The sequence below is a fragment of the Mastigoproctus giganteus genome, chromosome 8 (assembly GCF_048544385.1).
Source record: "Mastigoproctus giganteus isolate SK-2022 chromosome 8, ASM4854438v1, whole genome shotgun sequence".
Lineage (NCBI taxonomy): Eukaryota > Metazoa > Arthropoda > Arachnida > Uropygi > Thelyphonidae > Mastigoproctus > Mastigoproctus giganteus.
This window is the reverse complement of record NC_143582.1, coordinates 209,661,369-209,684,473: the sequence shown is the minus strand read 5'-3', so window position 1 is coordinate 209,684,473 and position 23,105 is coordinate 209,661,369. Positions and strand designations below refer to the sequence as shown.

Below are 23,105 nucleotides of genomic sequence, written 5' to 3'. Positions count from 1 at the left end.
GCTGGGAAATCTTATGAGCTAAGAATCGCTTGATCTCCTGGATTCGAGAGAGCTTGCTATGAGTATTATTTAGTTGCTAGGATAATTATGTCAAACTTCAAATATTTATAATTTCGTAAGAAATTATAAATTTCTCTTATTAATTTCTCAAGAAATTTATAATTTCTTCTGCTGGTTAATCACTTTCAGGTACTGAAGAACGAATTTGCATATTTCAAAAATACTTGTATCATGCTTTACCAGTAAGGCTTCCGGAGGTTTGCTTTTACTATTATCTGGCTATTAGGTTAACCATACCCAACCCCATTTTATAATTTCTTCCTTGCTGGTTACTCATTTTCGAGTACGCATGAGCTAATTTGAATATTTCAGAAATATCATGTTTTACCAATAAGTTCACACACTTTGCTGTTGAATCCTAATAATGGTGTTCAATGAAATTTGGTATACCAAATTTAATTGACTTTTATCAATTAAAGGAAGATTTACAAAGGGAAGATACATACAGGGAAGATTTAAAAAATATCTCTGTAAATAAAAGTACAAGTTAATTAACTACCATCTCACAGAATCACTGTATTGACTCCTCAGTGGACCATTCTTCATGCAGCGTCATAAGATGGTGAAAATACACAGTAACTACAAGTGTAAGCCTATATTAATGACCCAATATCCACCAATGAAAGTGGTCATTGCGTCTCGATTGTTGAAAGTGTTTACAAAAATAATGACCGCTTGAAGTCAGATATGGTGTCCAATTATGGGGGAAGAAAAGTTCTATTTTCTTCGAAGTGACACGAACGTGATTATGTGTTCATCGTTCTGTGGGATTCCGGATATTGTTATTACTGCGTAGCAGTCGGCAGGCAACTTGGTTGGCAGGCAGAGGCAAAGGACACAATCCTCAGATAATAGCTGTTTCTAAGCAGAGACACATCTTCTCTAACAAGCTCTTTACGGTACCCTCCCTCCGGCAACGTTCGTTCTTAATGGTCAAAGAAGATGAGAACATTACTAGCTGGTTGAGATAAGGTTGTGTCGTCGATGGACACAATCGAAAGAGACCGCAGCTTCGGGATTCGCAGAATTTTCTTGCTGTCTCTTTTTGCAGACACTTTACTTCCTTTAGTTGCGAAGTCTCTTATCGGCTCTAAATCCCACTACTTCTCTCTTGCGAAAATAGGCAGATCTTTGCAATATTTAGTCATCGGTTAAAATTTTATTTTAACCCATGGATCTTTATGCGAATACGGCTGCAGGCTGAGGCTAGCAAAATCCAGTTTGATTGAAGAAAAACAAAATCATTATCTAATTTTGACCATGAAATCCCATCGTGAAACCACGGCAGATCCTCAGTTGGATCTGCCGTGATTTCATTTTGCTTATTGCCCTTCCTCTCACTTGACAGGTCAATACCATTTAGAATGGTATTGTCTCGACATTTTTAAAAACAATGACGACTTCTGAGTTCCAGGAATGACTTTTTCCTCAGTAAACCAAGTTGTTTAAAGATTGAAAAATCTACAAGGTGATTAAGCAGCACAAGCACAGATTTTGCTATTGGACGTTTTTTTTTTAAATAATTTCTTGTCAGTATTGTGTGAAAGTGTAATTTCGATCGATCGTGTTTAGTAGTCTTATTGCTAGTTTTGCGAAAGTAGTGTATTTCATTCATATTTAGAAGATGAATGAAAATTCTGTGGACCAGAATCATCAGGTTTTTGGTGAAAGAGAACAAACATTCCATGATATTTTGGATACCTTTACGGAGGGGGACGATTTCAATATTGAAGTCACAATTTTAAGAGGGATAAAGATGTTGTTGTAATAGGATTTTAGGAGCATCAGCAACTATACTGGTGTGCAAAACTTAAGGACCAGTCAGGTTTTCATCTATAGCTTCTCATAGGAGTGGCCTGGATATGGGAAAAGCATACTAAAGGAACCTCGTGAGGTACAGAAATGATGAAGGAAGCAACACCGACACAACAACGGAAACAAAGCGGTACAGAGGGACTTTATTCAATAATGGAAACATAGCACTGGCTGCCATGATACAGATGCATCACTGTCAAAGATGGAACAAAGGGAAGAGGTGATCCTCAGTAGCAAATATGTCCACTCCTAATGTCGATGCAGGCTTTGTACCGCCTGTCCATACTTAGAACAATGTTGTTGATAAGTTCTTGCAGTAACATCGTCCATTCCTCTGTCAACGCCAGCGCCATCTTCAACTGGTGAACATTTTCTGGTGTGTGGACGTGCCGCTAGGCTTCTTCCCAGAGCGTCCCATTTGTGTTCGATGGGATTTAGAACGGGCAGGCTAATCCATACGAACAATGTCCTCACTTTCCAAAAGCATATCAACAGCTGCAGTGCGATGGGGTGTGGCGTTATCATCCATAAACACGAACTCGGGGCCAATGGCACCTAGGAACAGACGCACACGGGGAAGGATTACCTCAGTACAGTAGCGTGCACCGGTTACAGTACCGCCTTCCAGTATCTGGAGTTCTGTACATCCATCCGAGATAACGCCTCCCCAGACGAGAACACCTCGACCGCCATATAGATCCCTTTCAGTGATGTTTGCGGGGTGATACCGCGTGCCAACCTCTCGCCAGATTAGCTGACGTCCAGAGTCGCTACTGAGACTGAATCTGCTCACATCAGTAAAGAGTACCTTAAGTAAAGATTTTGTGGTTGTAACCTTTAGAAATAGTGTTGGTCCTTAAGTTTTGCACACCAGTGTAGGACCATATTTCTCCGTATATATATTGTTTGTAAACCGCGTGTGCTCTGAGGTCGATTTTTTGTTTGTTGGACAAAAAACCCCGAGTTTCCGGGAGAAAAAAAACCATCCTATCTTCGCCTGAGATCGACTAACTCAGCCACTTTGCGAAAAAGTGCCCACAAAAATTCCTCCCGCCATCAACGGGACTTGAACTCAGGTCTTTTCCACCCGGTATGGGGAAGGACGGCGATTCTACCAACTATACTACCTACCAGGGCCAAAGCTAAAGATTTACACATGGGAGAATCGTCTTGATGAATGATGTTCGTTCGGGATACTCATCAACTGCGCATAACTTGTGTAAAACAAAAATTCTGTTTGTAGTCCGGCACGGCCACATAGAGGAGTTCCTTCACAGTATTTAGCAGTCATGTGAGCTAGAACCACGATCAACTTAAACGTGTATAAGTTGACCATTTTGTGCTAAGGTGGTCCCAAAAAACCTTAGCGCTGAACATAAACCAAATCGTTTCCAAGATTAAAAAATCTACAAGCGGGGGACTCGTTTTTCATTAATAGCAGCGATCCGAAAAAAGGTTATGGCCATGGAATTAAATAATCTCGCATTAAACGACTTTCAATGGAACTTTGACGCATGGCAGTGATACTCGAAGCGTATATTCACTCACAAGATTATTTCGAAGGAAGCCCACAAGACACAATTGGTATATTTATAGTAAAATTTTATATTGCTTCATTCTTCGAACTTTATTGTCATATCAGAAGGTAAAACAAAGGTCAGCTTGAAGGTGTTTTTAACTATGATCGCCTGTTACTGCACCTTAGAATAATCTTTATGTAAATTGCCCCAATATTCAGTACGTTGTTTCCATAGGTACCACAATTTTTATTTTTTCGTTTTAATTCATTATGGAGTTACATTGGAACTTCGATATTACATTTTTGAAACTAGCAAAACAAAATAATAAATAAAACTGATAGGCGTTTTACTTTCAATTTGCCATTTTCAAATCACAAAGCCTTTAGATTAATTACATCATTCCCTACGTCAATCACAGAAGAAAGAAATTATTCCTTCTGTAGAAGATCACGTATGCGGTCCTTCCCTGCTCGTGTGCCCATAAGCACGGGTGCACACACACACACACATACACACACAACTGCAACCTTTTTCTGACCGCCCTCTTCCTAAATTGTTTTGTATCGAAAGCCTCAGAATCACGGATCGGTTCAAGAGATTGATTTCAACTGTCAGAGACAGTCCATGAAAAGGGACGTTTTTCTGGCGCCACGCCAAGAATATCGAAAGGAAAAGAAAAGAGCAAACAGAAAAATCAGTGATGTATTGGACTTTCTCCTATTTATCCCCCTCTTTATTGCAGTCTCCCATTACGGTAAAATAATCGGATGTTACCATGACTACACACAACAAAAACTGTAATTAAGAAACAAAAGTCACGTTTCACTTTCATTGTTTTTTCCCCTTTTCTTTTTCTACCAGCTAAATTCTAGCTTTTGGAATCTGATCAGCATCTACTCCAGAAACTCCCCCCCCCCCGTTGTATGTGTGTGTTTTTGGGTACACTTTTCCTTTTATCACATCGATAATGTTTTCCATTTATTTAAATATGCTGGCAGACGTGTTCGCCAAAATGTACACAGGCCTAAAATAAAAGTAGAAATGAGAAAGGTAGTGAATTATTAATGGGGTATTTGCCAGCTCAGCAACCACACAATAAACCACATATCGGGAAAGCTCTGTTACATTTTAACATTCCGTACACCTCACAACGTACAATGAACGTGTGTGAAAGAGAGAGGCACGAAGCCCAAGACGAATACAAGTGGCGATTTATTGATAGAACGCACGTGGCGCTGCGGGTGGTCTGTGTTCATCCTTCAATCTAAACTGTCAGTGACGCCTGATGTCTGCCATCCAACATTACGGACCTTTCAATGAACGAATTCATTTAACCGTTGAGGTGTTCATCATTCTGAATTGGGCTAAAGGGTAAAGGTCAAGAAGACAAATCTGAAGGTCACTACACATATAGAACTGGCCAGTGCAAGGACCTTGCTGAACCCACTATTTCGAGAGATAGTGTCGTGTGTGATGGATGCAATTCGAAGCCGAAGCGCCTTGAATCTTCTTCAAAGGGGGAATAGAACTGCCTCTGCAGAACTAACAGAGGCTGTCATTCCAATGGATCTGGATCTGCAGTAGAGACCGATTTAATATAGAAGATCACGTCTACAGGGACACAGAGACGAAGGGAGACAGGGGGAGACACTTTCATGCCAATAACTGTGACAGACATATGAGATGGGTGGTCTACCCTCAGCCGCAATTGTGTCGCCTGCACATTGGTGGATGAAATATCGGAAAGCTGCGAGGCGTAAGACGCACAACTACGACATTTCCAAACTTTATCAATAGCAGTATTGTCGAAGTGCACGCTCCACTTGACCGGCGTCGCTAACAGAGTCGTCGTACTGTAGTGAATATGAGGAGAATGCGAGGTCAAGTCATAACTACCCACGCAACTCATGCGCTTCACTTTCACTGGGAAGGGTATTAACGAACTCTGCGAAGAAGTGACCAAAGTTGCCCCCCTTTTATTTACAAAGAGTTCGCTCTACATTGCTTCAGTCAACAGTAAACGGCAGTTCCCATTAAATGCATTGTTTATTGGTCAATGTAGTCTACTGTGCTACCAAGATATCTTTGCGAACTGCCACCTCTTGATAGACAGTAGTCCTCCAATGACGAACTATTGTTAGTATTGAAAAGCAGTTGCCTTGATGTTGACCTGGAGATGATGCTTATCACAATGACTTACTAATTTGCTATTAATATAAACTATGCTTCTAAATCTTGGGATGACCAATTATAGTTTTGCCTTATTCTGAGTAGGACAGTCGCCAGTTTTTTATGTATTTCTCATTCTGTATTCTCTAATGTTCAAAGTACATTTATGTATCTATTGTTTATACATCTTTACACCCACAGAGTATACATACCTAGTACCCGGGTATGAAAGCATGGTAAGAGATATAAATAAAAAAAAAAAAGGACAAACGTGTACGAAAACAAAGAGATTTTTTACAAGCCTTGGTTTTCTCTTTCTCTCTTGGCGTTCCTTTTCTTATAAACAGCTACTGACGCTTGAAAACCACAAATTCTCCCTACCATGGAATATTATTCTCACATTTGGGGACAATATTCCATGTTTACATTCTTCAAAGTTGTAGAAACAAGATTATATTATTGGAGTATGGGAAAGCACTGCTAAAGTCTAGATTTACTTGAATTTTTATTTGTTCCATTAGCGAACATTTAGTTAACTAGGGACATGCTTGCTGAGGAGAAAGTGTGCACTTGGAAAAGCACAGTTCTGTTTAAAATTCTGTTGCAGTTCCTTACACTTTACTATCAGGAAGCAGTAATCATGAGGAAGATTGTTTCCCAGTACCCAATCATGCCACCTTATCCTCTTAAATGAAATATTTCCTAAATTTCAAGCATCCCCATCATCCAAAATAAGTTCAAATAAACAGATTTGACATAAAGTTTAGCTATGAGTATACTTGCTTGCTTTTATAAATTAATATATACACTTCAAATGTATTTAATCTCAACGATTGAATCCCTCGTGGATAGTGCAGTTGGTAGAATTGCTTCTCCACCCACACCGCGTGGAGAAGACCCGAGTTCGATCCTGCCGATGACGTGAGTAATTTTTATGGGCTTTTTTTACAATGTAGCTGAGTTAGTCGGTTTCAGGCGAGGTTAGCATGGTTTTTCCTCGGAGAAACTTGGGTTTTTCGTCCAGGAAACGAAAGTCGACCACAGAACAAGCTCAATTTACAGACAGTATACACGGAGCAATATGGTCTTAGTCGTTGACCCCAACAACAACAAAGATTGAAATAATATACTCCTCATACCTTGGATTAGCGGGATGGTTTATCCATATTTCGTTAAACAAGTGTTTCGTAAAAACGTTAGTTCCATCCTCCAGGAGGGCATCCCAAACTACAGATCCCGCATCTACAGGAAGGCAGAAGCCAATCGCCTGTGAATGAGGTACTATCAAATAAAAAAAAAAAAGTAATAATAAAAATAAAAATACAGAGAAGAAATAATAATTTAAAAAAAAGCCAAAAATAATAAAATAATAGAAAAACCATTAAAACAATGGAAAAATAAGGAAATAATAAAATAAAAAGCCACCCTGAAACAGGGCCAAATAGATCCGCCCAAAAATGGGACCAACATAAAAAAAAAAAAATAATAATAATAACAATAGAAAGGATAAAAATAAAGAGAAAAATAAAGAAAATAGTGGAAATATAATTAAGGAGAATTATAAAGATAACAGCTCCCTAACTGTTAACAAATACCAAAAAGACAATCAAAATGAAGCTAATAAAGGTTTGCCATTAGACATACAGTTATCCAAGTTCATATGGTTGTACACAGGGCCGGCTTTAGGGTAAGGCGAATAGGCACTGGCCTAGGGACGCCAAACTGTCCCCCCCCTCCTCCCAAAAACAAAGCCCATAAGAAAAATTTTGTGTATTTCATGTGTTAACATGTTAAAAACTGTTCGAGCAGCGCCATCTTCCATCTATCCCATGTCTTATTTTACCTGTTTCTTTTTTCATGAGGTTATTATATGCAGGGCAGTAGGGCCTTTCGTTTATAACTAATTGAAAAAAAGATAGCAACTTGGTAAGTTTTCTAAATCCGTTCGAATAGATTCTGTTAAATTTGTAAAAAGTATTAACCTTAAAATCTAAAATTATTTCAATATTTATAAATTTTTAATAAATGTTATTTAATATTATTTCTTATTTCCTTTTTTATTGATTTATTATTATTATTTTGATTTAATTATTTCCTTAAATAAAATCGCATTTAAGGACAACGATGACTCAGAAAAGATTGGATGGATTATAATGCTGTCAATTGAAGGAATTTTTTTGAAAGAGCTTGATTTGGAAGATATGATAATAAATTTTGCAGCCTTTTATATAAAAGCTTGAAAAGTTTTGCTTTAAATGTCTAATTGTCAAAAGTTTCAATAAATTTTGTTAACTGTCGAAATGTTCTGCTTTCACATATAGACATTATTTGTTTTGTATACTTTGTGCTTAAGAGGTTGATTTTTATTTTTTCGTTTGAATTAACAATTTTTATGAAGAGTTTTAGTTTTTATTTTAAATTTAGTGTTATTTTGCGTATAATTTATAAGTAAACAAAATGTAAAATCAATCATGGGGGCCCCAATATACCCTTGAGCCTGTCCTGTTGTACTCCAAAATAATTAATCTACAGTTAGCCAATAAGGAAAAAGTTTAGTGTTTTAGATGGAAACGGCATTCTACAAAAGAACTGTAATTTATATGGTTATTAAGTTTGTCTATGTTTAGTATTAATATTGCCAAATTATGCTAAACATAGTGGCATAGTGTTTGGGATAAGGTGGCACCGGTAGTTTCCCACATCTGTGCCTCTTGTGAAGAGATACAGTGCTCTGTAAAAGCCAGAATTGAGTGTAATGTGTGTTTTATGTTAGAGTTGTGTTATGGTCTGTTGTATTTCTGTCTACTTTGCCGCAGGGCCCCTAGTGGGACTCTACGTTGACCGCCACCATCACTGGGAGATGAGCCGGGCAATCTATTTTCTCTGTCCTGTCTCCGCCAGGGTCGCCTGAGCTTCCTGGATGGAGACCAAGTAAAGAAAAAAAAAAAAAAAAGTATGAGTGAGGGTGATAGTAAAAAGTGGGAGTTAAATTGGGTAAGAAGTAGGAAGATGAGGAGAGAAGACATCCTCCGGCGGAGATAGGGAGGGACCGAAGCGTTGGATCTCCGTGGGCTGGGAAGTCCACCCAGATACAGGGAAAGTAGAAAGATTGTAGGACTAGAGTGCCCTGAAAATTAGAATTCCAATTTTGCCTCCCACGCCAGAAACAGGTGTCAGCAGTACCTGACCCACTTTACAGTAGGTAGGCACTGCTGACACCTGTACAGACAGTAGGCTATACAACGTGCTGTCTTGCATAAGCAAAACATATTATGCAGCCTTAGCCAAAAAAAAAAAAAAAAAAAACCCCTGCCCACTTCAGTTGTCCGTCCTTTATAATCATTTGTCTGTCCTTTAAATTTATTCAAATTGCCCACCAGATGGAAATGTGATCCAATAATCTATTATGTTCTAACTAAAATCAAATTTTTCGCACATCTATCCTGAAACCATCCTTTTTTTTTTCGATATAAATGTATGTCCCCTTGTGTGGGTGTCGCCTAGAAAGAGAATCTCTCTTTCTAGATCATCAGAATTTTATTTAATCAATTCATTTAAGCCTTACAATATTACAATCAAACCTTCAAACGTCGGATTGCTAATACTGATGTAATACGAGATTTTGCACAATGAAAGCTGTGAAGACAATTTTAATACGAAGTAAGTGTTCTATGTGAATTTATTATACTGCATATACACTGCTCTACCATTAAAATCCGGACACCTGCCTTTAGACAAAAAAGAGATTTTATTGTGTCATTTAATATTCTGTGCTGAAACCTTTTGCTTTTATGACGGCCTTCAATGTTCGCGGCATACTCTCAACCAGCTTTTTAAAAATGTCAGGTGAGATATGTTCCTCCACTCGGCCTTTAACGCAGCCACCAGTTCGGCCTTGTTCTTTGAGCGATCTCGACGTGCACGTACTCGGCGATCCAATACATCTCAAAGATGCTCAATAGGGTTCAGATCAGAACTCTGGGCTGGCCAATCCAACTTTTCCACACCCATATCCTCAAACCACTCTGTTACGACCCGAGCAGTATGGTATGGCGCGTTGTCTTTCTGATACAGGTATGGGCCCTCCTCGAAGTATTGCCATAATGTTGGAAGTGCATAACTATCCAGGTTGTCCTGCCATTGCACAGCATTCATGGTTTTGTCGATAACGACTAATGGGTCCAAGCCAAACTATGAAAGAAGCCCCGTACCATGACATTGCCTCCACCAAACTTCATTGTTGGAAGGATACAATCAGAAGGAACTGTTCCCCCGGCATTCGCCACACCCAGGAACGGCCATCACACTGGTAGAGTGCGAACTTTGACTCTTCTGTCCATAAGACTGTTTTCCACTGCTCTACAGAACAGGATTCGCGCTCCTTACACCGTGTTAATCGGCTTCTTGCATTTGTTGGGGTGATAAATTCTGTTGAACTATTGAGGTACTTCTGTTGAACGTGTCATCTTGCATGCCCACTTTTGCAATTATCTGTTCTAAGCCCAGTGTGCATATTTATAGCAGGTTCTGTGACCTGTTGCATGCATAAGACCTGTTTCCTCATCCATGGAGGTGTGTCCGGATATTAATGGTAGGGCAGTGTATTTCAGCCATACCTTTCTTTAGAGATTCCTGACGGCATAAAGTAATGGTTTAAAAATTAAATGAAATAAAAATGGTAATGTGGAAATTATTTTATTGACATATGTTTATTCATGCAATATATAATTTAGTAATTTTTAAGGCTAATAGCATTAATTATACAATATATATATATATATATATATATATATACTCCCCTGAAAGTTACGAATCACAGCGTATGACAACAGTTTTCGTTATTTTTTTTGAAATTAGCTCTGACAATATAAGGTTTAATATTAAAAAGCACACTACAAAGTATTTTTGAGATTTTTTTTTATTAAGCACAAAAATTTACAGTAATAATATTGAAATGATTAATCTTTACAACTATATTGTTTTTTCATCAAAATATCCTCCTCCAGATTTTACCACTGCGTTACACAGATGTGGAAATCTTGCGATTAATTTTATAGTAGTGTTTGCTAACATTATTCGAAGTGATCTGCAAGGTTCCCCATAAATTTTATGAACATGGGCTGCCTTCACCAACTTGGCGGTCTAGATGATCCAATAAAATTCTATTGGGTCTAAATCAGCCGATTGAGGTGGTTGCACCATAATTTGCAATACCCCATCCTGTTATTTAGTTGCTAGAAAGTCCCTGCACAGCTTAGGGCTCTGCTTCGGTTCATTGTATTGTTGTAATATAAAATTTCTTCCACAAAGTAGAAGTCAAGAGTATATTGCATTATGTTCAAGAATGTTTTTATAGCCTTCGTTTCTTAAATTTCTTCAATTCTGACGATGTCACCATTTTAGAAAACAGAAGCAACGCCCCAGATCACGATTGAACCACCACCATTGCTTGATTGTAGGCATTAAACAATGTCGCACCATTTTTTCTTCAGTTCATTGTCTCACATAAACTCTGTGCTTGGATCAGAAATTTTCAAATTTGGATTCATCTGTTCACAATACGTAGTTCTTACTCTTCAGTTGTCCAATGTTGATGGCTCTTAGACCAAGCCAGCTGTGTCTTTTGATTTGATTTACCGCTACACGACAATGAAGTCTTGCTTGCTTAAAAGGAAGTTTTAGTTTGAAGACACGGGAATTTTTCTGTTGTTCTGAGTTCCGATTCAGGTGCAGTAAGTCTTCGATTGCGTTTAGAAAACAGTGTTATGGTCTTATCCTGTGCTTCTGTTTTTACTCGCGGTCGTCCTGATCGTGGTTTGTGCTCTAAACTGTCAATTCCTTTAAATCGTCGAATTTTAGTTTGTACTCCTTTAAATGAAACAATAGTTTTTGCCAATACTTCGCGTGGAATAACTTTCTTTATGCAGAGTTATAATAGATCTCCTTTTTTCCAACACTCAGTTCCTTGCCATGTTTTTCAAGAAGTACACAAAATTTACACCAAACACTATTTCTGAATGACGGGCGTTCGATTTTATAAGTTACAGCCCTTACTCTTCAATTTATATTATTGAAAAACACTCTAAAATCATCTACAATCTTTTACAATACTGAAGTAATACTCCGACTTCTAGAATATTTTATAATCAACTAAAACATTCTGGAACCTTCTACAATGTTTTCACGACATTCAGGAGTATTCTACACTTTAATGGAATATTCTACTCCTTCATGGAATATTCTCGAATGTTCTAGAAATTTCTTAAATATTATTTCAGCTTTTTGATTTTTATACATAATAATATTATACATTTTCAAATTTGGTAAACCAGTTGATCCTATTTTAATGAAAACGGAGAAAAATGAAATGTGATTAGAAATTTTTAGGCAGATGTGTGTGTGTGTGTGTGTGTAATATTTATGATGTGAACCCCTCAAGGTCAAGATAGGTGGGAGTCTCCGAAAACCAGTTGCTCCATACCTAGTGTCCGCTCTGTTTACACACGCAATAAACTCAATCCAATCCAAATAAACATTTCTACTGTTCACTTCGAAGTAAAAAGGTAGCAACTATGGATAAGTTTACAATCACAGAATGGTATTTAAATCTTAAACCTAGAATCACACAGTTAATTTATTTGGAATCAATTATTGCCTTCTTTACTCTCTTCACAAAAATAGTAATCGCTATGTCCATTCCTTAATACTTAACTTCGATATGGTTTCCATCGTTCTTAACCTTCTCTAAGGGTTGTGGAAATTCTCCCCAAATTCCTTTACTCACACACAAGTTCAACTACATGGAAGAAGCATGTTTTACACGCGTTTTCTATTTTTGCCCTGCAGCCGTTTTGTTTTCTGGGTAAATGGTAGAACTGTATTTGCTATCTTAAAATCAGCACGAATACTTTCCTCAAAATATCACTTTCTTTTTTCTAGGGAGAAGCTGCAATCAAGGAATCCGTGGATAACGAGAGGATGCAACGGAAGGATGCGGAAGTGGGGCTGGAGGAAGTGATGTGTGAGAACGAACTCTGCAAGGTCGTATTGGCTCGTGGCCAGAAGGGTAACGACAAGTAGGTCGCTAACCTTGGTTTAGTAACATAATGCGATTGTGCTGCCATCTCTCGTGATTAATATAATTTGATGTTTATTTGTCAAAAGATAAATTGTGGTTAAAATATAGAAATAAAAGTCTCACAAAAATCAGATTTAATTTGAAACGACAGTTTATTATACTCGAAAGAGAAAACTATATATGCCTATAATAATAATAACATTCTTTATTCATTCCCGCTACATGCAACCAGAGGAATCTTACAATTAACTGGACACATTACGGGGGTATACAGCAAATACATAGACAGTACAATATACACAGCTAATATTGCAATCAATGGATTTTATAGTTATTATAATAGATTGATTATACAGAGCTTATATTGCATTATAAACGGGTGTTTCTTTTCTTAATTATGTCTTTCTTTTGTTATAGAGAAAGCTTTGAAGAGAGACAATTAGTCGTAAATGGGGCAGAGAAATCGCCATTGGCAACGTACTGTGAGGTGAATATTTATTCATGTTTATATAGATTTTAATATAATAGCTGAAATTTCGATCGTGATTGATCTGTGGATTGTGAAATGATATCTGGTAGAGACGTTTCTAAACTTATTATAAAGATTAAAATTAAATTTCAGAATGATTAATTACTTACTGTTAACCTTATCTATAGTTCCACATGTTTCAAAATTGATTAGAATAATTCTAACCAGTTTAACAGGTTTAGAATATGTTTCTAAACTGATTAGAAATACTGATGATATTGAAAGATTTAATTAGTGAAGCAACTAATTAAATTTCGGAATGATTGAATGTTAAACTTCCATCATGCTTTGCATAGGTTATATCATACATTGGTTTCTAATACTGGGCACTTCAATATTTATATAAACTATTGCATTTCAATGTCGCAGACTACTTCAGAATGAAGAAGACATCTCATATGTCAATGTTTTCCATAGAATGGTGATCTCCAAACAGAAGAATCTTTGTGTGGAATTCTACTTAAACAAATTCATATGCTACAACGAGAAAATGCTTTACTCGTAGAAGAAAATGAACAGCAACGAATCCAATATGAGAAATGTTTGCAACAGGTGGCGAGTCAAGTTGTCCAGGCTTTGGTCACCCAAAAGGTAATTTTAATGAAATCATATAATGAATTTCCACTTAATACACACTGAATGAAATCTAAAATAAAAATGAACATTGAATTTGAGTTAGATTATTAATTGTAAATGATATAATAGAAAATATAAGAGGATGCTATGTTTGTTGAGAAAAATTCTGTAGTTCGTGTTTTGCTGGGTCCTGAATGATATTTTATTGTGTTTATACCATATGAAATTAATAGTAAGTGTAATACTTTAAATTAATTTGATTAAACTTTATGACATTGTTTATACTTAGCAGTATTCAATGTGTTCTTACATTAACCTGTAGAGTATTAATAATGTTACTATTGGATCTTGAATGAATTGGCAGTAGTTTTTTTAGTTCTCATAATAACAAAGACGGGGGGGGGTCTGATAAAATGTTACAATAGATTATGGGTGGGGATGGTTGTGCAAATAAATAATGATTCAAATTAGAATATTCTTTATATAATAATGGGAGGGATTTCTATGCAATTGTTATGAGAGCACAGATTTGTAAATATAAAGTTGAATAAGTGAATAATAAATAAAAATATTTAGATAGATAGACTTGATAAATTTAATTGGTGAAATAAAGTGAAATGAAATGAATAAACATAATGAATTAACTAAATTATTTTGTAATTTAATTTAAGTTAAAAGGTATGGAAACTATATTATCTTTCTAGCGACTTGAAGAGCAGTGTGAGACATTGAGAAATCATATTCATCAGCTAGAACAAGGGGCAGTCGTAAACAGAAGTCATAATATTCCATCAGCAGATTTTGGAGAAGAACAGGTAATATATATGATTGCATACTAGTAATTGTGTTTTCTTAGTGGCATAATTTTTTTATTTTTAGTTAATCAATTTATAATTAAAGTTTTATCTATTTATGTATTAATTTATATTTAATTTGCAAAAAGTAATATTTTATAAACCATAGAGTTTTGTAACCTCCCCTTTGGAGATTTCTAGATCTGTTGCTGTACAGCTGAACTGAAATTGTACATGCAGACATATATTACCATATATGTCTGCTCTCACTAGCATGAGTAATTAATTTATGGAAAAGTTCACACTGGTCGTATTTTCTCTAAGTGAATAATTTTTTTCCGTAAACATAATGTTATAATGAGATATTGCTTTTTGATGGAATTAGCATTAGCAGTGGAAAATGATGCAAGAAAATAAGCTTATACAGCATCAGCTAAAAAGAAAGAAAGAAAAAAAAAAAAAGACCTATTTCACCTATTCCTTGAATTTATTTAAGCTATCAACTTCCACAACAACAGATCGAAGTTTGTTCCAGCAGTTGACCACCTGCTGGTTAAAGGCAAACTTGAACATCTATTCTGCAACCATCCTTCATCAATTTGAATTTGAGCCGTGTCGTGTGTGGTCTGAACAAGAGGAAGAATCCCATCAGCATTAAGATTGCTCAATCCATTCAAAGTCTTAAAACCCCAGTCAGATCACCTTGCAGGTGCCTAGTCTCCAGATGCTGCAATTTTCAGACTGAAGCCTTTCATGGTAAGAGCATCCCTTTGTTCCGCTCACTTTCACTTGAATTTTCTACTTGTTCTGCCTGAATTTTCAGGAAAAGCATAAAGAATGTAAAAGATACAGAGCTTCATAATGCTTTCTTTATCTGTTTCCTACATAAAATAATTCTAGGAAAATGAATTTCAGATCTTCTGTTGTGTGAAAAGGACTTAGATTTCAACAAAAGATTAAAATTGTCTTGCAGAATTTCAAAAATATCAAATTTCACCATGGTATTCAGCAATTCAGGGGATTTTAAACTTAAATTTATAGTAGTGATTGAAGATGGTTATGAAACAGAAAATGAGTTAATGCTGATGAAACTGGACTTCTTTGGAAATCTTTAGCTTAAAATATTTTAGCAACAAGGAAAGAATTAACAGCACCTGAGTACAAAATGAAAAAAGAAAGAATAGCAAGTAATCATGATGTGTGCTAATGCTTTTGGATTCCATATATTGACATTACTAATAATTGGAATATCAAGAAATCGAAGATGCTTCAAAGGGCTGGTATAATTTTAATTGATTACAAAAATCAATGAAATGCTTGGATGAACATGGAAGTTTATAAAGAACAGCACACAACCATCTTTATATACAAATATAGCATTAGTAGAAGCATAGGATGCAAGAAAGCAAGCTTATATATCTTATATATCATCAGCCAAAAAACCCATCCAATTTTACCTGTTCATTCACTCCAAATGTTTGTTTAGTTATGCCTTGAACTTATTTAAGTTGTCGACCTCCACTAAGACAGATGGAAGTTTGTTCCAACAATCAACCGCCCACTGGGTAAAGGCAAATTTGCGCATATCTATTCTACAACTGTCTTTCCTCAATTTGAATTTTTGTTCCCTCAGGCGAGTAATCTAAGCAAGCAGAAGAATTCCATCAGAATTCAGCTTGCTCAAACTATTCAAGGCTTTTACGCTGCAATGAGATCACCTTGCAGGTGCCTGGCCTCTAAATACTGCAATTTGCAGAACTTAAGCCTTTCTTGGTAACAGCAACCCTTTGTTCCATTCACCAATCGCATTGCCCTCCTCTGTATTCGTTCCAGCAGCTCTACATCCTTCCTAAAATTAGGACTCCAGACCTGTACACAGTACTCAAGGAGTGGCCTGACCATTGCCTTTTACAAGGGGATAATCACCTCCTTATCCCGCAAAATTCCTGTATATCATTGACAAGAAATCATGAGCTACTCTTGCAGTCTGTCTGCACTGCTCAGAAAACTTCGCATCTGACTGCACAATTATCCTCAGGTCTTTTTCATTCTCTACTACCCTGACTGTAGTACCACACAGTTGGTTCGTTACTGTGGGGTTATGGCTACCCATATGCAGTACTTTACATTTGCCAATGTTAAATTTCAGTTGCTACATCTCAGCCCATCTGCTCAGCTTTTCTAGATCCTGTTGCAGTAGTGTACTGGCATTAACCACCCTGCCAACCTTTATATTGTCTGCAAACTTGGACATTAAGCCTGATATACCTTCATCAATATCATTGATAAATACACAAAACAACAATGGACCCAATACTGAACCCTGGGGGACTCCAGTAATTACATTAGTCCATGAAGAGTAGCGTCCATTGATTACCATTCTCTGTTTTCTCCCACTCAACTGTCCTTTTATCGATTGTAGCAACTTGCCCTTAATGCCATACTGCTCCAATTTGTACAGTAGTCTTCTATGTGCAACACTATTAAAAGCTTAATATCAGTATGAAAAGCTTTAAGTTAAAAAATATCAGAAAGAAGCTGGTAAGAAAGGAAAAGCAATGTTGATATTATACATTGTTCTGATATACCTTCTGTTCCAACTCATCTGTGGAGGGATAAGTTGGAGCATGAAGAGTTTCATGAAGTAAATGAAAATTTTGGCAGTTTGTTTTTACCTCCTAATGTTAGCCCTCTCATACAATCAGTGAATCAAGGAATAATCCATTGGTTGAAGCAGATGATTTAAGAATGATTCATTGGTTCAAATGGGTGTATTAAAGGAACTGTTACAGCATTTGTTTCTCACTGAGTGCGATGAGGATGTCATATCTTTCTATACAGGATTCTCTTTAAAAATATGCAATAAACACATAGTCAGCTGTTGCAAGTATGGGTGGGCAGTCCTGAGGATGCAAGGGGTGCACTGCACCCAGGTGCCAACATTCAAGGGGGTGCCTGAAAACCTGAAACTTATGTACATATATGAAGAAAATTTTAAAGGGGGGTGCCAAATTTCAATTGGCAGCCAGGTACCACATACCCTAGGAATGCCCCTGGTTGCAAGTATTACACTTAGCTAAGCCTGGTGAAAATTTTTGGCTTTCTTGTAATGGTTGCTGGATGTGAAGATTGTGATGTGGATGATGTGAATATTAGGCTTTCTTCTTATGTACAAGATCCAAGTTATGAAGTTCTGACTGAAGATAAAATTGTACACATTTCTGAAGAGGAGAATGGGAACAAGAGGAGTTAAATGAAGAAGAAACTGTTCATACACATAGTTGTTGTTATTTGGTTTTTAGGAGCATTAGCAACTAAGGCCATATTGTTCCGGGAATATGCGGTGGTCATTCCCTGACCTTTCCGCATCCCCCGTATTTGGTGGTCACGGGCTCAAACCCCTGTCTAATCAAGAAGCGTGTGCTGCGCACTGCTGCTCCTGCCCACCAGGCTACGGAGGTGCCTCATACACATAGTAAAGCATTTCCATCTTTTGAAACAAGACCGAAATGGTTGGAAATAAAGAAGAATGTGATTCAACCAAGAACCCTTTGGAATTTAGCCACTGAGAAAAGATTATGTAGTTTCAAACAAAGAAAATTAATAAATATTTTATATACTAGAAATTATACAGCTGCTGTTATTTATTAAATGTTTCCTTCAGTCAGTAGCCATCACAGTCACTCAGACACACAGTGAACATGGTAATATTCTCTCTCTTGTAAACTCCTATGACCTAAGAGACCAGTCCAACCTATAATGTGACTGTCCTGGAACATAAATAGAAAATTTATTTATTTATTATAAAACAAATATCATGTGTTTCTGTATATTAATGCAGTGTTTCTCAAAGGGTGTGCCGCGTCACATTAGTGTGCCGCAAAATTTTCCAAGTGTGCTGCAAAATTTAGAAATTTCTTCTTCTATGACTACGTAGGTGTGCCGCGAAATTTTTCTTCTTTGGAAAATGTGCCACGAGAGTAAAAAGATTGAGAAACACTGTATTAATGGATTTACATAGGTAATGCATAACTATGTGTTAAAATTATGTAATTCATATATTAACAGTCTCTCGTAAATGTCTTGTATAAGTATGTATTTATAGCTATAAATACATACTTATTAAAAAGTAACTAATAACATCCCCTAATTTGCTGTATGTAAGGCAACACTCCATTTTGCTCCTGTGAATGTAACCACCCCTATTTCCAAATAAAATTTTTATTTTTATTATAAATTTTTTATATTTTTATTTTGAAATAGGGTTGGATAGGTTAATAGGAGCAAAATGGTATCCTGCCTTACCTATAACTCTATTAATAGCATTAATTTGCTGCATTTATTTTGTGGGTCAAGTGTTTCTTTTATTTTTTAATAGCTTTGGTGATATAACCACATTTTCTCCCATAGTAAAAGTAACAAATTAAGATTGAAAAAATTTGCACTAGTTAAATTCATATTAGTAAAACTTGCATTAGTCAAAGGTAGGGTATATAATGACATGTCAGCATTACACACAATAAAAAAAAAATGTAATTTTAGCTGTTTCTGTAAAAAAGCTTATGTTCTGAATTTATTTCAGGTGACACAGAAACTTCTTACCCTGAAAAGAGAAAACTGGAGTCCTTTGCTTAATCATTCCATTCCAAAGAAATTGAATTCACCTTCAGGAGAAGGACCTCATCACTTAAATATCTCGATTAAATCTGGTCTTCAAGAAACATCCCCTAAAGATGACTGTAAATCTTTAAATTCTCCAAGTACTGCACAAGATAACCTCACTGACATTGAGCCCAAGATGAAAACAAGCATGAAGGGAAATATCTCTGATAATGTGTCTTGCCCATTGCAGCTCACATATTCTGACAGAAAGAAGCAGTTGGATTTAACAGCAAATGAACACCATGCCAAAGATATAACTTTGCGAGCTTCTACACATAACACTGAAATGTATGTTGCTAAGCCAAATCCTTACTGCCCTGTTGTGAAAACGGCAATTCTCAGGAAAAGCTGCAAAAAAGATAACAGCAATACCATCCTATCCAGTACCTCTAGAATCAGAAAACCCACCTCAAGATATGGAACGTTTGCAGAAAAACATTGTGACAATCTCAGTGTTGAAGAGGTCAGTGATGTTGATACAAAGACCATTAGAAATACTAATCCTACTTCACTTCGAGTACTGAAAGATGTTGAGTGTCTGGATGATTGCTGTGTGTCAGAGACCAGTCCAACCTATAATGTGTCCGTCGAGTTACAAAACACAGATACTAAGTCAGTATTACTTTCTTTTCCAGAAAGTGACAGCTCCGTTTCTGTCAGTGAGGTGGTTGGCCGTCGACAAAAGGATGAAGGGTATTCAACCATGTCTAGTGACCTTCAAGCTGATGGAATGATAGCCAGTACAGAAGCAGTTAAGGAAGTTCATCATCCGTACATTGCAAATGAAACAGGTCTTACCTCAAGCGATGATAGCATTGTTGAGTGTATTGATGGATCCATGTCTTCTTCCTCAGACAGTGGATTAGGCCCACTTCATCATCTCAGCTTCTCCTTGTCAAATTTTGCTAGTGACTGGGATGAAGATCTTCGTACTGGATATGCGATCCAGAGTTCCCCTGCACATGTTTCTGTTAAGAAACATTTCAAGAACCAGGAAAGTGGTTATTTAGGGAGATCAGTCTCAACTCCACTCAAATGGAGCCATGCCCCTGAAGACTTTGTAAAATTATCAAAGGTCCAAGCAGGAACACCTCCAAGAGTTCAGCTCCATGACAAAAATGTATCCTGTGTATTGGAACAAGTACAAACTGCTGATAAGGCCACAATAACAGAGCTGGATGATGAAATGTGGCGAGAAAGAGCATGTGAGTGGTGTCTGGAAGATAGCACTTGGACACTGTCTTCTGAAAGTGAAGCAGAAATCTGTTCCACATTAAAATCACCAGATCGATTAGTAGTTGAATCAGTAGGAGATTGTAGGTTTCATGAAGCAAATTCCAGGGATTTTAGCCATCTTTCCAGCAGTAGCACTTTCAGCCTGCCTACACACAAAGAATACCCTTGTACAGATGGTTCAAGGAGTGCCAATGGTTTACAGAGGGTGGCTTCAGATTCCGTCCTACATCTTAAAGACTTAGTACAAAAGTTAGAGACTTCCATGGATCCTGCCTTACACAGCATGAAGTCCACCATCAATCTGACTGCCTTGACCGGAAGTGCCAAAATAAGTGAAAGCCCTCTGTCTTCCCTCTTCCTTTTGTGTGGAGTGGCAAGACCTACTGACCGAAATGTGGATCTTCAATCAGAAGGAAGTTTCCAACTGGCTAAAGAAGTGAGTAATAATTTTTAAAGACATTGTTAAATATAAGTAATGCAAACATAAATGAAGTAGACCTCTTGAAAATTATTACAATTTTCTTTCTTTAATATTCTTTCTTACACACTCTCTCTCTCTCTCTCTCTCTCTCTCTCTCTCTCTCTCTCTCTCTCTCTCTCTCTCTCTCTCTCTCTCACACATGCAGAGAAAATATTAAGAAAGTCATTTTACACCTATATCAATGATTACATTTGTCTAAGAATTCATTCAGAAAAGGGTGACCTTTCTGTCTTTATAAGATGCTTGCTGTACTATCTTGTTTCTTAATCTCTTTTTGCAGCTTGCAGGATTTAAATTGCATAGATAATTCAATGATCTTAGTTCTTGAAGCAGAACAAACTTTCCTTTGGAATGAGTATGGAAGATATTTCAATGTATTTCACTTCTTTTAAACAGGTGATCATGGCAAAAGATTTTTCAGTCAATTTCCATGTTTTTTTTTCAGGAAAGATTTTTTTGCACAACATGTGAACCAGGCACACACGTTTGGTACAGACATAATTCACAATGGTACAAGTGGTCTAAGTTGCTGATGCACCTAAAAACAATAAATTGAAAAAATTGCCAAATGGCTCATTTGTTTAAAAGATGAAACTGCTATGGTGGCCTCTTTCAGCACTAAATTGCCCAAAGGAAAATTTAGTGCTGAAAGAGACCATCATAGCAAGTGGTGTCTAGTGATAAGCTGACAAAATAGTTGTGAAGAAGTTGTTTGATTTGAGCTATATGCAGTGTTTCTCTGAGTACTGTCACTAGAGACTGGCAGCTATTTGGTAAGGGACCAGTTAATCCTAAAATAGGCCGTCATACCAGTGTCTTGTGTTTTGAGCAAATGGCTAATTAAGCTTTCAGTGAGGCCGTCTGTTTGAAAGTGGTACAAACCAGGACAACTCGTTATAAAGGCGAGTTTAGACTGTTGTGACAATTTAGACCAATGATCACCAACTTTTTTCTACTGCAGGCCGCACATCTTGCTTTTTGAATTTTTTGATGGTTCATAACAGTAGATTGCTAATGACAACTACATAGTGTAGATTATGTAGAATGTAATTAATAAATAATAAAAAAAATCATTCACAAATCTTATTTTTAAACTGAGTTCTAAATACATTTATTTATATACCCTGTAGTAATAATAATATTTAATTATACATTTTTTTTAAATATAATTTTTAGTAAGGAAGTCTGAGAATTTTTAGTGGCTTCTGTGATGCTGAATTTCTTTAGAAAGGTTTACTAAATCTGGTTGATATTTTGTTACTTTTAACTACATGCATGATTCTGAATTGTCTCTTGTTTACCTGCTTTGTATTGGATTTAATGCATATATCATTTGAGAACATATTTGTTCCCACGTATAGGAAGAACGAAATGCAAATGCAGATAGAGTGGTGATTGAAATTTTTTTTTCATGCAGCAAAATTTTGGTGGAAGTGAAGCCAAACATTCAGATATTACTTTTAATTGATTTGAATAATTTTTTTCTAATTCATGGTGCAATTCTTTGAATTTAGTTATCCACAAAGTTATCCTGACTTTTGAATTCTATTAATTCCATCTACAAATTTTTTTAAATGAATTAAAATGTTTAACTATGGGTAATCAGTGGTCAGCATCCTTTACTCATAAGTTGCTGACCACTGATTTAGACCATTTCATTATGTGTGCAGTTTAAAACCTGCTGCATGAAAAAAAGGATAAAGGACAAGATAGCCTTGCGAACATCTTATTTCTCAGGGACCACACAGCTTTAGCTCTCTTATAACTTTGAATGTATCTTTTGTTAGTGCTACCTCTTATTTAATAAACTTTGTACCTTAGTGCCAGTTGCTCTTGCAAATTATGGCTATGTGGCTGGTCATATGGCACTTGCATGACCTGGTGACTAGTTTCATGACACTTAAGAGCAGCTGAGAGCAGAGAGAGAGATAGAAAAGGCCTAGTGTGGATATAGCTGGAAAAATATATGCTTGATTAAATCTGTGGTTAATCTCTTCCATAAATAGCAACTTACTGATATGGACAAATGATATATTTAACACTTTAATCTTTACGTGGAGGACAATAGCCATCCAGCACATTTAAAACTGTTGTCCATGATTAGTACTTGTACTTGCAAGCATGGCGTTCTCAATACCATCCTATTTCGTATTTTCGATCTGATTTGAGATCTGCAGTGTGTCAA

At 36.5% G+C, this 23,105-nt stretch overlaps 1 protein-coding gene across 2 annotated transcripts in view; it reads left to right on the top strand.

The window, feature by feature from the left end:
• LOC150082237 (uncharacterized) overlaps nucleotides 1–23,105 on the top strand; it is a 142,506-nt gene that overhangs the window by 84,175 nt on the left and 35,226 nt on the right. For both annotated transcript variants that reach the window (XM_090379195.1, XM_090379194.1), the window contains exons 3-7: nucleotides 12,504–12,640; nucleotides 13,060–13,129; nucleotides 13,589–13,762; nucleotides 14,452–14,562; nucleotides 19,124–20,875. In XM_090379195.1, coding sequence (XP_090235321.1) covers nucleotides 12,504–12,640; nucleotides 13,060–13,129; nucleotides 13,589–13,762; nucleotides 14,452–14,562; nucleotides 19,124–20,875 — 2,244 coding nt within the window. The remainder of the gene's footprint in view (nucleotides 1–12,503; nucleotides 12,641–13,059; nucleotides 13,130–13,588; nucleotides 13,763–14,451; nucleotides 14,563–19,123; nucleotides 20,876–23,105) is intronic.